The sequence below is a fragment of the Schistocerca serialis genome, chromosome 3 (assembly GCF_023864345.2).
Source record: "Schistocerca serialis cubense isolate TAMUIC-IGC-003099 chromosome 3, iqSchSeri2.2, whole genome shotgun sequence".
Classification (NCBI taxonomy): Eukaryota; Metazoa; Arthropoda; class Insecta; order Orthoptera; family Acrididae; genus Schistocerca; species Schistocerca serialis.
Genome location: NC_064640.1, coordinates 805,183,697 through 805,198,820, shown reverse-complemented (window position 1 = coordinate 805,198,820; position 15,124 = coordinate 805,183,697). Strand labels below are relative to the sequence as shown.

The following is a 15,124-nucleotide window of genomic DNA, read 5'->3' as shown; positions in this document are numbered from 1 at the left end:
GGTTCCAGACTGCAGCGCCTTTAACCGCACGGCCACTTCGGCCGGCAACAGTAGTAGTAGTTGCAGTAGTAGTAGTTTCATTCATCTGTCAATCACTTTTTCAAAGATATCAGACATATCATAGTACTAAAATCAAGGAAAATGAAAATAACATATTTTATATATTTATATATATTTTCATACCTAAAACTGTAGTTTGACAAGGATGGAACAGATAGTTGGCTGCCACCTTATAGTAGGAACCTTCCTAGCATTCACCTGAAGTAATTTATGGAAATAATGTAACCTAAATCAGATGGTAGTTGTAGCCTCCATTCTTCCAAATACAAGGTCAGACTGTTTAACAGAGTGTTATATCATTTGGTTTAACCCTAGTTTTTCAAAGAAGTTGTTTAATAATGTAAGAGGGTAGTGCTCCGCTGTTCATTTGTTTCTCACTACTAGTCACAGGACACACTACACACACAGTACACATATTGTTTCATAATGTAGCACTTCACACACTGTCATCTGATATTAGGGCTACAGTGACAATGTTTGGTTTCCAATTTGTGCTCTGCAACTTCCCATTTGATAGCCTGATAAACTGAGTTTAGCATTCCTCTATAATGACTGAGATGTTGATCTCAGAGAGAGGATAAGGTGTTGGTATTATATGTAGCACTTTGGGGTTATGGTTTTCCAGGAACAAGTACACAGTGTGAAAGTGTTATGTGAAATGATAATTGCATTATTATTATCTTTCCTTTCTCAGACCTTATTATTATTATTATTATTATTATTATTATTTGTGTTACATTTTCTCATACTGTACCATTACACATAACGATCCAAGTAGTCCTTCAGTCTATAGGATGTAGAGCTTAACTGATATTTCTAACTTTCTTTTTAAATAAATTCATTTTAATAATCTCTTTGATCTCTGTGGGCAATTTACTGCATAATTTTATTCCCTGATAGAAAATACTACTTTGACTTTTATGTTTATTCTTTCTTGGTAGATATAAGTTCAGTCCATATCTTGTTCAATAGTCACAGATAGAGCTGTTTGTGCAGCAATTAGTAATGTTATTTTTGATGTACTTAACTGATTAATAAATGTGCTCATGTGGTGCAATTACAACCCCCATTTTTTTGGAACAGATCTTTGCAATGAAATTAATTACTACTTTTAGTAATTATTCTGGGTCGACAGAAGCGTCCGATCCAACGCGTCGGCTTTGACAGGTAACGTAAGGGTGTTGTTGTGTGTGACGTCATGACGGCGTGGAGTTTGGTTTGAGTGTGGCTGTCTCCAGTTCTGTTTTATCTTATTTTATTTACTTTTCTGATCTGTTCGTTCTATCTCGTGAGATTTTTTTTTTTAATTTAAAAACACTCATTACTTATTTTAATAATCTGTTTCCTCGAATTTCTGTTTTAGTTTATTATATTTATCTTTCTGATCTGTTCGTTCTATCCTGTGAGATTTTTTTTTAAAAAAGACAAAAAACACTAATCAGCTACTGAAGCATCTTTATCTTCTATGGGTTCCAGGGGTTACGACCCCTGGGGAGGTGGGTGGGTATTCATGCATGGCTGTCTTCACTTACACGTTGTAGCTATGCAAGGCATCTAAATGTGTTTATATTTAGTTTGCCCCCCACCCAAAACACCCCATTTCCCGCGCTTGTCCTGTTAGTGTCATTAGGCTTCTTGTGGAAAGTGTGTGTGTTTGTTTTTATTTCCGCCATATTTGTGACGTCATAGGTCAAAGCAGACGGGTGGGATCGGACGCTTCCGTATTTCCATTATTCTTGTGGCTGTTTCTCTTCAGTTCGTATTTTGTGCATTTGTCCACTGTAAAAATATGAAGAAAATCCTATGATACACTCATCCTTGCCAAGATTATCAGATACCACTTTCATGAATTCTGCTATAGCTGAGTCTGAACTTCTTCCACTTCAGGACCCAAACTGTGATTCACGTAGAAGGTTGAATTTACTCAAGGAACTCATTAACCTTTCATAAATTATTCTATTACTTTGGGAAAGATGAAATTGGTCAGTGGTTTTATATATTTTCTGCATTACATTTCTTTAGCAGAAAAATAACTCTTCCCTATTTTAAATATTAAGCAAAATTCCCTGATGTAAATCACTATTTTATTATGATAATTAAGAGAGCCTGTCTACTCTGCACGTATTGTTTTGGCACACATCTTGGTACTTCATCTAAGCCTAATGACTTTTTAATTTTTAGGTTTTGCACGATTTAATCAGTTCAAGCTCTGTGGTTGATAACATCATCATTGTACATTGTAGATAATTATTCACAGGTGTCATATTTGTTTTGGGATTTTTTTGTATCTCTCTGCAGTAGTTGAACAAGTATGATATACATAGTTTGCTTGGTCATATGGATCTTTTACTTCTACCATTATTAACAGTATGCTATTATGCTTTTGTTTCTCTCCCCCTGCTTCCTTTTTACTGACATCCCAGATTCCTTTGCTTTTATTCTCTGTATTGTGTATTATTTTGTTATTATATTATTTTTTGTGACAATCAGCACCCTTGTAGATCATTTTGTACCTATGCTAGAAATTTAAGAACCCTGGTTCATAATAACTCTTTTTTACATAGTTGAGGTACTTGAGAGTTTGGGAGAACCTTCTAATATCTGCTATTACTCATATGTGTTTGTGAGACATTTTTAGTGATGTGGATACCTTTGGAACTTTATTTTTAAAGTTGAATTCAAATTATGTTGACAACTTTAAGAATTTTGCATTGGCGTTGGTTTCTCTGCATTGACATGGGTTTGGTACACTTCATTCCAAGTCTAGTTTGCTAGTTTTCTTGAAAACTTAAGTTTCTCATCAGTGTCTTTTGTAGTTTGAAGTTTAGGGAATTTTTCCATGCCTGATTTTACTGTTATTGTCCAAGGTTTTTCACAGCAGCATTAAAATTTTCCTTGTCCATACCTATCGCCACACGGTCAGTTACCAATGCAGTCATTGTGGTTACCCTTGTTGCTGTATTGACAAACAGGAACATGCCAAAATTGTGAAGGATGTTTATGAGGTTGCTACTAGCTTCATTTGTGATATTATTTTTATGTTTATGTCTTCATACTAAATTATGTTATCTTATCTTATTTGTAAGCATACCAACATGTTCCACATTATAGATCACAGCAAGTTGTCATTAGTATGATCCACAGGACATGCAAAATACCTAAAACTAATTGTCAGAAGGAGTCCACATCCATCTGGTTACTTTACATAGATCTGAGGTCAAAATTGGACAGTTGTGCTGAATGTAACATTTATTTCAATTGAACAGTCTGGATGGAAATTTTCATGCCATTCTTTGCATTAAACAACAAAGACTGGAGTCAAGATTTTTTTATTAAAGACTTGTTAATGTAAGTATTGTACACTATATGATCAAAAGTATCTGGACACATGGCCGAAAATTACTTACAAGTTCGTGGTACCCTCCATCTGTAATGCTGGAATTCAATATGGTGTTGGCCCACCCTTAGCCTTGATGACAGCTTCCACTCTTGCAGGCATACATTTAATCAGGTTCCAGAAGGTTTCTTGGCGAATGGTAGCCCATTATTCATGGAGTGTTGCACTGAGGAGAGGTGAGGCCTGACACAAAGTCGGCATTCCAAAACATCCCAAAGGTGTTCTACAGGATTCAGGTCAGGACTCTGTGCAGGCCAGTCCATTACAGGGATGTTATTGTAGTGTAACCACTCCGCCACAGACCGTGCATTATGAACAGGTGCTCGATCATGTTGAAAGATGCAGTCGCCATCCCTGAATGGCTCTTCAACAGTGGGAAGGAAGAAGGTACTTAAAACATCAACGTAGGCCGGTGTGCAGTCGCCATCCCTGAATGGCTCTTCAACAGTGGGAAGGAAGAAGGTACTTAAAACATCAATGTAGGCCGGTGGTGTGGTAGTGCTTTAAAAACAACAGTGACACTCAAGATTATAACACCAGAAGAAAGAAAGACTTACATTATGCTCTACCTAACCTATCTTTGGCACAGAAAGGGATAAAAGTAACCCTCAATTTATGAGTGCATTTCTTATGTACCCAACACATTCCACATCATAAAGGTTACTGTGAGATTGATCAATGGAAAAAGTAAGTAACTATACTGAAGTGCCAAAGAAACTGGTACAGGCATGTGTATTCAAATACAGAGAGATACAAACAGGCAGAAAATAACAAGTGTCTGGCACAGTTGTTAGATCAGTTACTGTTGCTGCAATGGCAGGTTATCAATATTTAAGAGAGTTTTAACATGGTGTTATAGTTGGCACACAAGCAATGGGACACAGCACCTCCGAGGTAGCGATGAAGTGGGGATTTTACCATTCGACCATTTCACAAGTGTACCATGAATACCAGGAATCTGCTAAATCTCAAATATCTGACATCACTGTGTCCAGAAAAAGATCCTGCAAGAACGGGACCAATGACAGCTGAAGAGAATCATTCAATGTGACACACATGCAACCCTTTCGCAAATTTCTGCAGATTTACATGCTGGGCCATCAACAAGTGTCAACGTGTGAACCATTCAATGAAACATCATTGATATGGGCTTTTGGAGCCAAAGGCCCATTTGTGTATGCTTGATGACTGCACAACACAAAGTTATACACCTCAACTGGGACTGTCAACACTGGCATTGGACTGTTGATGACTGGAAACATGTTGTCTGTTTGGCAGAGTCTCATTTCAAATTGTATCAAGTGGATGGGTGTGTATGAGTATGGAACTTCATGAATCCATGGGCCCTGCATGTCAGCAGGAGACTGTTAAAGCTGATGGAGGCTCTGTAATGGAGTGGGGCTTGTGCAGTAGGTGTGATATGGGACCCCTGATACATTTAGATATGACTTTGACAGGTGACACATACATAAGCATCCTGTCTGATCAGCTGCACCCATTCATGTCCATTGTGCAATGTGATGGACTTGGGCAATTCCAACAGGATAACATGACACTCCACATATCCAGAATTGCTACAGAGTGGCACCAGGAACACTTTTCTGAGTTTAAACACTTCTGCTGGCCACCAGACTCCCTAGAAATGAACATTATTAAGCATATCTGGGGTGCCTTGCAACATGCTGTTCAGAAGAAATCTCCACCTCCTCAGACTTTTATGGATTTATGAACAGCCCTGCAGGATTCATGGTGTCAATTCCCTCCAGCACTACTTCAGACATTAGTCGAGTCCATGTCACACCATTTACCAATTTCTTTGGCTTTTCAGTGTACCTAACTAACAATTCCTCATGAATGTGTATCCCATAACATGTCACCTATTTGTATTGCAATAATGACCACAAGGCAGTCAAGAAGGTCGAATGAACACAGAGAAAACATATATACAACATACATTTACCTGCAACATTAAATACTGTTTGTGAATGCAGCTTCTAACACACAATAGTGTGATAGCTGCTTCACTAATCAAATGAGCTGGATTGCTATACATAATACCAGCGCTGATGAGCCTCAGAGAGATAAACATGCTTTCTGCCTTCCAGTATTTATTTTGTTTCTATTATCCACCTTACCTCAAACTTCACCTATACAATGTAGTATTAATATAAGTTTCTAGTTCAAATTTTTCTATCAGTGGAAAAGGAATTATGGGAATCCACAGTTCTGAAGTACAGATGAATGAGTAGTTCCTCGGACCCAGCTCCAAACATTATCTGGAATTTATGGGTAGTAGTTAAGTGTTCACATGCAATGGCTTTTCAGTTCCTTTGGTGCTACATGACATATTACATCACCAATATAATCATGGCAAAAGGGAATGCTACCTGATGCTAGGTGGGTGTCTCTAATTCAGTTGCTTGCAGTTACACGTAGGTACATTCCCAATTTTTTCTCTATGTTTTCTGGCTTCTTTGACAGATTTTTGTGCATGAATGCAGTACTTAATTTTGAACCTTAGTTAGAGAGATAAAGCTTCTGTAAGCAATTGTTTTCATTTCTTTACATCTCCATAGTTTGTACAGTATGACATTTTAATGTTAGTAGCAAGTGCAGATACAATAATGCATAAGTCTAAGGAGGAAAAATTCCATACATGATCCTATGTTGTGTTTCCTTACTGGTTTTGCATTATCTGGGAAAGCCACAGATTTCCTGATGATTGTAAAATGTTGACTCATTGCATTTTTTTGTACAGGTACACATATTTTGTAGCAGATTATGGTATGTAGTTTTTCTCAGCTATGTATTTCTGCTTATGCATGCACTGACTTATTTCACATTTCTGAAGGCTGTTCTTTCTGGTAAGATATATTGAATAAAATCAATGACTTAGTGTGATGATAAAAAACTGATATATGAGTTGCTTATGAATGGTACTACATTATATCATAAACTAAGCATTATTTTTTTAAGAACCAGAAAAGGTTGAGGGGTGTGTGTGTAATTAGACTTTATGCAGTAAATTGAATTTTGACAGATGAAAATGGCACGTAAAATTTCAAATGCCACAGTCAAAATACATCTTGTTTCAGTGAATGAACTGCAAAAATGCAATCTTTTGGTTGTAGAGAAGGTTGGAAGCAGGGCTATTCAGTGGGAATAAATCTTACTTTGGGAATAAAAGTCATAACAATGTATACTTCCCTGTGACCCAAAGATCTCTATGATCACATTATTTATGGTATCCTTCAAATTGTTGTTCCTTAGCTGATGCTTTTGTTGTCTGCCCGAGGATGTCAAATGAATCTGCACATACACTTTAGCTTTCAAACCACTTACCCTAGTTGCACTATTGTTCAAATTCTGTTTCCTTGCAGTTGGCTGATTAATGATTACTTCAGCTATTTTTAGCAAATACTTTTCACCTGTAATCAGTTACTTCAGTCTGTCTTCCTCTGTCCCATACATATTGTTATTAAAAGATTAAATTTTATTCACCTTATAGTTTTTGTTTCAATAAAACTCCACAAATATTTTGCTTCATTCTTGCAGCCCTAATTTATTGAGATTAGTGCACACCACTTAAATTTAAAATTTTGCAATAGTTCTTAAAGGGAGGAAGTCATATGATTATATAGAGCTCTATCTCTTCTTGGCATACATTCTTTTGATTGCAAATGTTAACTAACTTTTCTCCTCATTTATGTTCTAATTTACACTCATGTGGTGTAAGAAGAAACTGGATTCATTTTTTATAAGGCAATATTTAAGAAGTTACCATATTTTTCATCATAGTATTTGTTTCGTAACATTTTGGCCATTGATGTTTTATCAACATTTTTTCTAAATGTAATTTTTGTATGTTACTTATGGTTGTTTTATGAATTACTTTTCCTTTTCTACCCAGTCTAACAGATCAGAATGCTTTACTGCCATCATTCAGTCATAGTTGCCACACAAACAACCAATTATTGTTTTTAGTTTTAAATCCCAGATTTCAGTTGGGTGCAAACACAGGCTGTCATTCATTATTGCACTATATCTTTCTTTCACACTTCCCAGAGTAACTATGAAAATGCCACATACATGCAATACTGACTCTAGGTATCTTCTGTCAGTCTTATCTGACACAAAAATATTATTAATGTACCTGCAGAAAAGATGTAGGGTAAATTATTTGTACAAATTCTTAAAAAGAAGAAAGCCTCTCTAATTGCTTCATGGATTTTAAAATAATTTCATTTCATCTTTTTCCTGTGATACTGTCTCCTTCCTGTTTTCAGACAACTCTCTAATTGTGAAAGAGTGGCAGCTGGAGGTGTAGGAGGATATGAGTGTCCACTAATATTACAACAGATGAATTTTCTTAAAAATGTTTTAGAGTCCTTAGCAAATTCACAGAGCCAGTTAAGAGCTTAATTTTTGTTACATTTTATACCTCCAGAGTTTCATTAATGAAAGGTGATAGTACTTTCTCCATTTATGCTCTATATTAAAGAAGAATTTTGAGGCTACTAAAAAGTTACTTCTGGATGTTAATTTAGCAGTCTGATACAGGAAGTATCATCTGGGTTTTTCAGAAAAAAGAGAGGAATGAAATAACAGAAGAGTCATATAGCTCTGTGATGGTATTTAGGTCTTTCCTTTTATAAAATATAGTGGTACAGATCTAGTTCTTCAAATTTTTAAAAAAAATTCTGTATATCCTTCATTATTTACATTCCATTCATTCATCCAAATACAATATGACATCATATGGATGTTCTCAGCCAGACACACAACTTGATAAAACAAAAATGTAGAATGCAATAAAAATTATTTATACATGGTTCAGAACATAAAGTGAAATTAAACAATTTAAGATTTAAAATAGAAAACTATGCTATTTTATTTAATAACAATACAATACATCCAAAAGAATATACAATAGGCCTACATGAGGGATAGAGTAGTAGGAGCAGAATTTTTTTGCATCATTACTTAACATTAGTATTTGACGTAAATATTGACACTAGTTTCCACAATACTGGCTATAGTTTTAGACATTTTCACTGCCTACTTGTTTCATTCAAGTTTCTCATCATCATCTTACAACTCCAGTCATACTTACTAAACTTATTCTAACTCTGATATTCCACACACTGTTTATAGTAGTTCCTTAACTATTTGCATTTGTAATTGGGGAGAGTGTCACACATTTTGTTTCATTGCTTCTGTGGATCAGACATAAAAAAATGTACTATGTAATAAAGTGTACAGATGTCATCCTGCTGTATTTGTAATAAAATTTCATTTGTGAGGTGAAATTCATGCTGGTGTTTCCTATATAAATGTCCCAATTAATTTTCAAGCATTAAGTGGATAATATTGAATAAAGGAACACTGAGGTGAAGAAAACTGTATTTAGCATGGTTATGAATGGCAAAGGCAAAACTAATGATTCATACAATATTTCAAACAGTGTAGTTTGTAGCATCAAACTTTTATGTTTCAGATTAACATTGGTGTTGTCATGTGCAATGAAATTTGAATCTTATCCTCATGATACACAAGTTTGTTCAATGATGATTGAGAGCTGTAAGTTTCTAAATATATCACTGTTCTCTTAACTTGATAAATGAGATATCTTGGATGATAAAAGGAGCAGCTACAAATTCATCTGATGTTATAAAAATGTCTTCATATTTTATTTTTTCAGTATCTCATACAGTTCATGATTTAGTATTCATATGGAATACAACAGATCCACTAGTTGTGAACCCTGACATAGAACTACCACAGTTGGATATATCTAACAACTATACAGGAGATTGCACCATTCCTTACTCCACAGGTATGATTAATCATTGACTTCCATATAAATGTTACTATAATATACACACATGAAAAAAAGTTTTGCATCACCTTGGTTCAGAGAGTACCAGAACCTGTACAGAAAATTGGAATAGAGATCAACATAAACATCATTTCTGTCCTTTTTATTGCTCATGAGAACCACAAATTGAACATTGTACCACCATACAGCGAGACCTTGAGAGGTGGTGGTCCAGATTGCTGTACACACTGGTACCATTAATACACAGTAGCATGTCCTCTTGCATTGATGCATACCTGTATTCATCGTGGCATACTAACCACAAGTTCATCAAGGCACTGTTGGTCCAGATTGTCCCACTCAACGGCAATTTGGTGTGGATCCCTCAGAGTATTTGTTGGGTCACATCATCCATAAACAGCCCTTTTAAGTCTATACCAGGCATGATCGACAGGGTTCATGTCTGGAGAACATGCTGGACACTCTAGTCAAGCAATGTCATCATCCTGAAGGAAGTCATTCACAAGATGTGCACGATGGGGGTGCGAATTGTCATCCATGAAGATGAATGGCTTGCCAATATGCTGCCGATATAGTTGCACTGTCTGTCGGATGATGGCTTTTGCGTATCGTACAGCCATTACAGTGCCTTCCTTGACCACCAGTGGTGTACATCGGCCTGACATAATGCCACCCCAAAACAGCAGGGAACCTCCACCTCGCTGCACACACTGGACAGTGTGTCTAATGCGTTCAGCCTGACTGGGTGGCCTCCAAACACATCTCTGACAATTGTCTGGTTGAAGGCATATGCAACACTCATTGGTGAAGTGAACGTGATGCCAATCTTGAGAGGTTCATTTGGCATGTTGTTGGGCCTATCTGTACCATGCTGCATGGTGTCATGGTTGCAAAGATGGACCTTGCATGAACATCGGGAGTGAAGTTGCACATCATGCAGCCTATTGCACACAGTTTGAGCTGTAACATATCCTGTGGCTGCACGAAAAGCATTATTCAACATGGTGGCATTGCCGTCAGCATTCTTCCAAGTCATAATTTGTAGGTACCGGCCATCCACTGCAGTAGCAGCCCTTGCGTGGCCTGAGTGAGGCATGTCATTGACAATTCATGTCTCTCTGTCTCTCTTCCATGTCTGAACAACATCGCTTTGGTTCACCCAAGACACCTGGAAATTTCCCTTGTTGAGAGCCCTTCCTGGCACAAAGTAACAATGCGGATGTGATCAAATCTCGGTATTGACTGTCTAGGCATGGTTGAACTACAGACAACATGACCTGTGTACCTGCTTCCTGGTGGAATGACTGGAACTGATCAGCTGTCTAATAGGCACTGCTCATGCCTGGTTGTTTACATCTTTTGGTGGATTTAGTGACATCTCTGAACAGTCAAAGGGACTGTGTCTGTGATATTGTATCCACAGACAATGTCTATCTTCAGGAGTTCTGGGAACCAGGGTGATGCAAAACTTTTTTGTGTGTGTGTTTAAAAACAGTCCTGTTGGAGGAACATCCACAACTGAGCAGTATATGGTTGAAAGTATGGCTACAGTTGTAAGGTTCCTTTATTTAGAACAGAACTGGTTTCAGGCTCTTATGCAGCCATCATCAGGTGTTATAGCTTCATGCTGTGACCCCAAGCACTGTGATGGACAAGTTCAGGATGCAGTGTATTACCAGCTGGTTATACACCACATTCTCTACGTGTGCACTGCAGCACTCAGGGTCACAGCACGGAGTTGTATCACCTGCTGATGGGCGTATAAGATCCTGAAACCGGTTGAGTTCTAAATAAAAGAACTGTACAACTGTACCAATATTTTCAACCTCTGATATAATATATTTAGTTATAAACCAGATATGGCAGCAGCATACCATAGCATTTCTTCAAATTTAGCTACCTAAACTTTGTTTGACCGGTTTCACTGTCGACTTGTTGATTTACTCCATTCACCTTATATAAAAATTAATAACATAAATACCTGGAACTTCTCAGAGGTACAGGCATTCTAAATTTCCCTTCATAAGACAATTTTTTTCCTAAGACATGCCAGGGCCTTACTGGTATATCCTGCACTGGCGGAGTGCAATGAGAACATTGTCCAGGTGAAAAATGTAGAACCAGTTTATTAATTAGCACATAAACAGAAGCTCCTTCTTGGAGTAAGTTATTTACAAATAAAAATCTGTTTGGTACTTGTAGTCCAAACAAAGAAAGCAAATAATTGTTAAGTGTCTGAAGACTGAAGTGAGTAACAAAAAGGTTTAAGTCTGTATTCAGTAATGACTAATTGTGCAAACTCAGTTACAGGTTACCACTAACATAATTATTACTTGCTAGCATAAAGCCCACGTATGAAGAAGTTGAGAAGTTAAGTCACTACCCTTAGCTCAGTAGGGATTAGAAGATAAATACTGCACAGTGACTTTCTGACAGTCATTAATTAGTGAGAGTTCTGATTGATGGGCTCAGGATGCAACCAGCACCTGGCCCAGAGAACTTGAAGGAATGACTGGTTCAATAGCTGAGAACAAACTGCCAATCCATGATTGAGCACCAGCCTTAATACTGTCATGGTGCATGGATATGGCATGAGCTGCTGGAGGTATGTGACAAGGCATAGGAAAATAAAGCCCACAATCACAGTGCTGTGGTCATGGCAGCACAAATTGCTGGGAACAAGGTTGGCACCTCTTGTCGTGGCTGCCAGAGACTATGTGTACAATAAACTGGCATGTATTGTGGTGGTGGTGTTTGTTATCTAGAACACTTACCAATGTGAGATGAGTGTGGATTGGTGTTTTCTTACAGGTGCTTGTGCCTGTTGTGGCAGATGATGCCTGAAGCAGGCCCCTGCAAGACATGTGCATGTTGCAGGTACATAGGTTGCTGTCTTGTAGGAGTGACATAGCATCTCTCCCCCAGGGAAGAGATGGTGAAGTCATCTGAGTGAAGAGTAACAATCTGGGCCCCTTCCTTGGGGGGGAGATTGGGGGGGGGGGGGGGGTGATGAGTCATCATCTACTCACTGAGAAAATGACGTCAGAGATGTCCAGTAGCTATGTCTAGAGACTGGGATTCTGGAACCACTGTGAGTCTTGTGTGGGTTGACCTGGAGCAGTGGCTAGACTGGCAGCTACTGAGGAGCAAACCATATGGAGCAAATCTGCAAAGATCGCTAATGTAATAAGAGAAACACTGTATGCTGGTGGTTGATAGGGTGAGAGCACTGTAGAAGGAACATGTGAACTGTGCACCCACAGAGCAGATGTGAGAGGAGAGCACCCAAAAGATGGAAAAACTGTTCCTGAAGGATGTACGTGACTGCAGAAGCACTTGAGAAGTTGGATTTTTGTGCTCAGAAGGCATGGATGAGTGTATGGGCACATGAGAGGTAAAACTATTGTGCCCAGATGGTATGGGTGATTGCAGAAGTGCTTGAGATATAAAATGATTGTGCCTGAAGTTCATATATGGGTAAAGAAGCACTTGGGATATAAAACTATGGTGCATGGAAGGCAAAATTGGTTGTGGGAACATTTGGGAGGAAAAATGAATGAGACTGGAGGGCATACTTGGGTGCAGGAGCACCAGAGAGTTAGGTATGGAAAAGATATTCATAAAATGTGTGCATGGATTAGGCACAGAAAAAAAGAATCCGAAATTGCTTAAATGGATTAGGTGCTGGTTGGGCCAGGGGAAAGGGAACAGTTGCAACCATGGAAGTTCATTGGTGGGAATTGCTGTGAGGTCCACGTGAGAGAAAGAAGTGAGTAGAAGATTCTGGAATTGTGCCAGAAGGAGGGAGCTGCAGTGATGGTGTACAGAGGTGATTGCCCCTGGAGGTGCATCAGGGATAACAGCTGAGATCCACTGGCATCCTGTTGATGCTGTCCAGCTTCTCCTAAATGCATCTGTGCATCTGCTGCATGTTATGCAAGATGCATAGGACTTGAGGAGTCACTTGTGTGTCAAGATTGAACGTACTTGTTAGGACAAACCATTGAGAGGAAGTGCTACAGCCAATGGCAGTTCCAGAGCCAATCAAAGAAAGTCTTCTACTTCATTTTTGATTGATGGGATGAAACATTAGAAGATGGCACAGGAACTAATGGCAGTACTGCAGACATTGAAAAGTTCTTTAATCTTGACACCAGTTGATGGAATGAAGTGTTGGAAGGTGTTGCAGGAGCCAGTTGTGATGCTGGAGTTGATGAAAAACTTTTGTGCCTCATTGTTAGCTGATGGGATGAAACTTTGATTGTTACCACTAGAGCCAAAGAAAATGTTGACCCTACCAAATGGTGGGACAAAATATAGGGAGAGAGCAGTGGAGCTGATGAAAAGGGTTACTCTCATCACAAAGTGGTGAGATAAAAATATAGAAGCTGTTACCAATTGTGGAGTGTAAATGTTGAAGCCATTGGCAGTGGTGGGATGGAAATGTGGAAGCCATAACCAGTGGTAGGATGAAACACTGAGCCATTGCCAGTGGTTGGATGAAAATGTTGAGACTGTCCTCAGAGGTGGAACACAAATGTTGACCTGTGGAGCCAAAAGAATACACCATCTACCTGGGATAAATGGGAATTAGAGTTTAAAAGAAAATACCTCATAGCCAAATGATCTGGGATGAAACATGGAGGTGGCACTGGGGCCAGAGGAAATCATCATTACCAACTAATATGGGATGAAACTTAGAGAGGTGGCACTGGAACCAGTGAAAACATTTACTTGTCACCAAATGGTGGGATGAAATGTAGAAGCCATCATGAATGGTGAGCTAAAACTTGGAAAGGCGGCACAGTTGGGGAAAATGTTTACTTGCCACAAAATGGTGGAATGAAAACTCACAAATTTTTTGTGCTCATTGCCAGTCTCATATGTCCTGCCCTGGTAGGTGCACAATGAGATCACTACCCAGATGAACAATGCAGAACAACTTTATTAACTAGTACATAAACAGAAACACCTTCTTGGAATAAGTTATTTACAAATGAAAATCTAGTTGATACTTGGAGTCCAACCAAAGCAAGCAAATAATGATTAAGTGAATGAAGGCCAAAGTGACTACAGAAAGTTTCAAGTCTAGATTCATTAATGATTAACTGTGTGAATTCAGTTACAGATTATCACTAACATGATTAGTACTTGATGGCATAAAGCTCAAGGGTGAAGAAGTTAATTCAATGCCTTGATAGTGATTTTAAGATAAATGCTACATGGTGGCTTTCCAACAATGATTTCTTAGTAAGATCTCTGACTGATTGGCTGTGGATGCAACTGGTTCCTGGCCCAGAGAACTTGATAGAAAGTCTGATTTGATAGCTGAGGCCAAACTGCCAGTCTGTGGTAGAGTGCCATCCTAAAAACTGTTGCAGCCCAAGGGTATGGCATGAGCTGCTGGCAGGCACATGAAAGGGCATAGGAAAATACCATGCCCTTGTACTTGTTGTGGCAGACTGTGCTTGAAACATTGAAACATGGTCACCTGTGGGATGCAAGTATGTTGTAGGTCTGCAGGTTGCTGTCTTGGAGGAGGGACACATCACTTACAGAGGATACATTATCCTTTGGAACACAAAGTTTTCTGAAAAGTAATGAAAACAACTCTCATTGCATTGTCCAAATTTATTGCTGTAAACATTATCATCATAATCACTGATTTGGCATTCGTGTATGATAAATCATCATGTCAGCAGGGCAGCAAACATTTGTCATTCAGAAAGAACTCATAAATGAGGAAGAAATTTCAGAGATTTTATAATAACCTTTTTTTTTAATTTTTTACCAGTGAAATATCTCAATGACTGTCTGCACTGGAAACA

General features: G+C 38.3%; 1 protein-coding gene across 1 annotated transcript in view; it reads left to right on the top strand.

Annotated features, from left to right (window-relative positions):
• LOC126470654 (glycine receptor subunit alpha-4-like) overlaps positions 1–15,124 on the top strand; it is a 450,264-nt gene that overhangs the window by 406,719 nt on the left and 28,421 nt on the right. The window contains exons 7-8 of the mRNA XM_050098640.1: positions 8,955–9,037; positions 9,159–9,293. Of these exons, the coding sequence (XP_049954597.1) occupies positions 8,955–9,037; positions 9,159–9,293 (218 nt within the window). The remainder of the gene's footprint in view (positions 1–8,954; positions 9,038–9,158; positions 9,294–15,124) is intronic.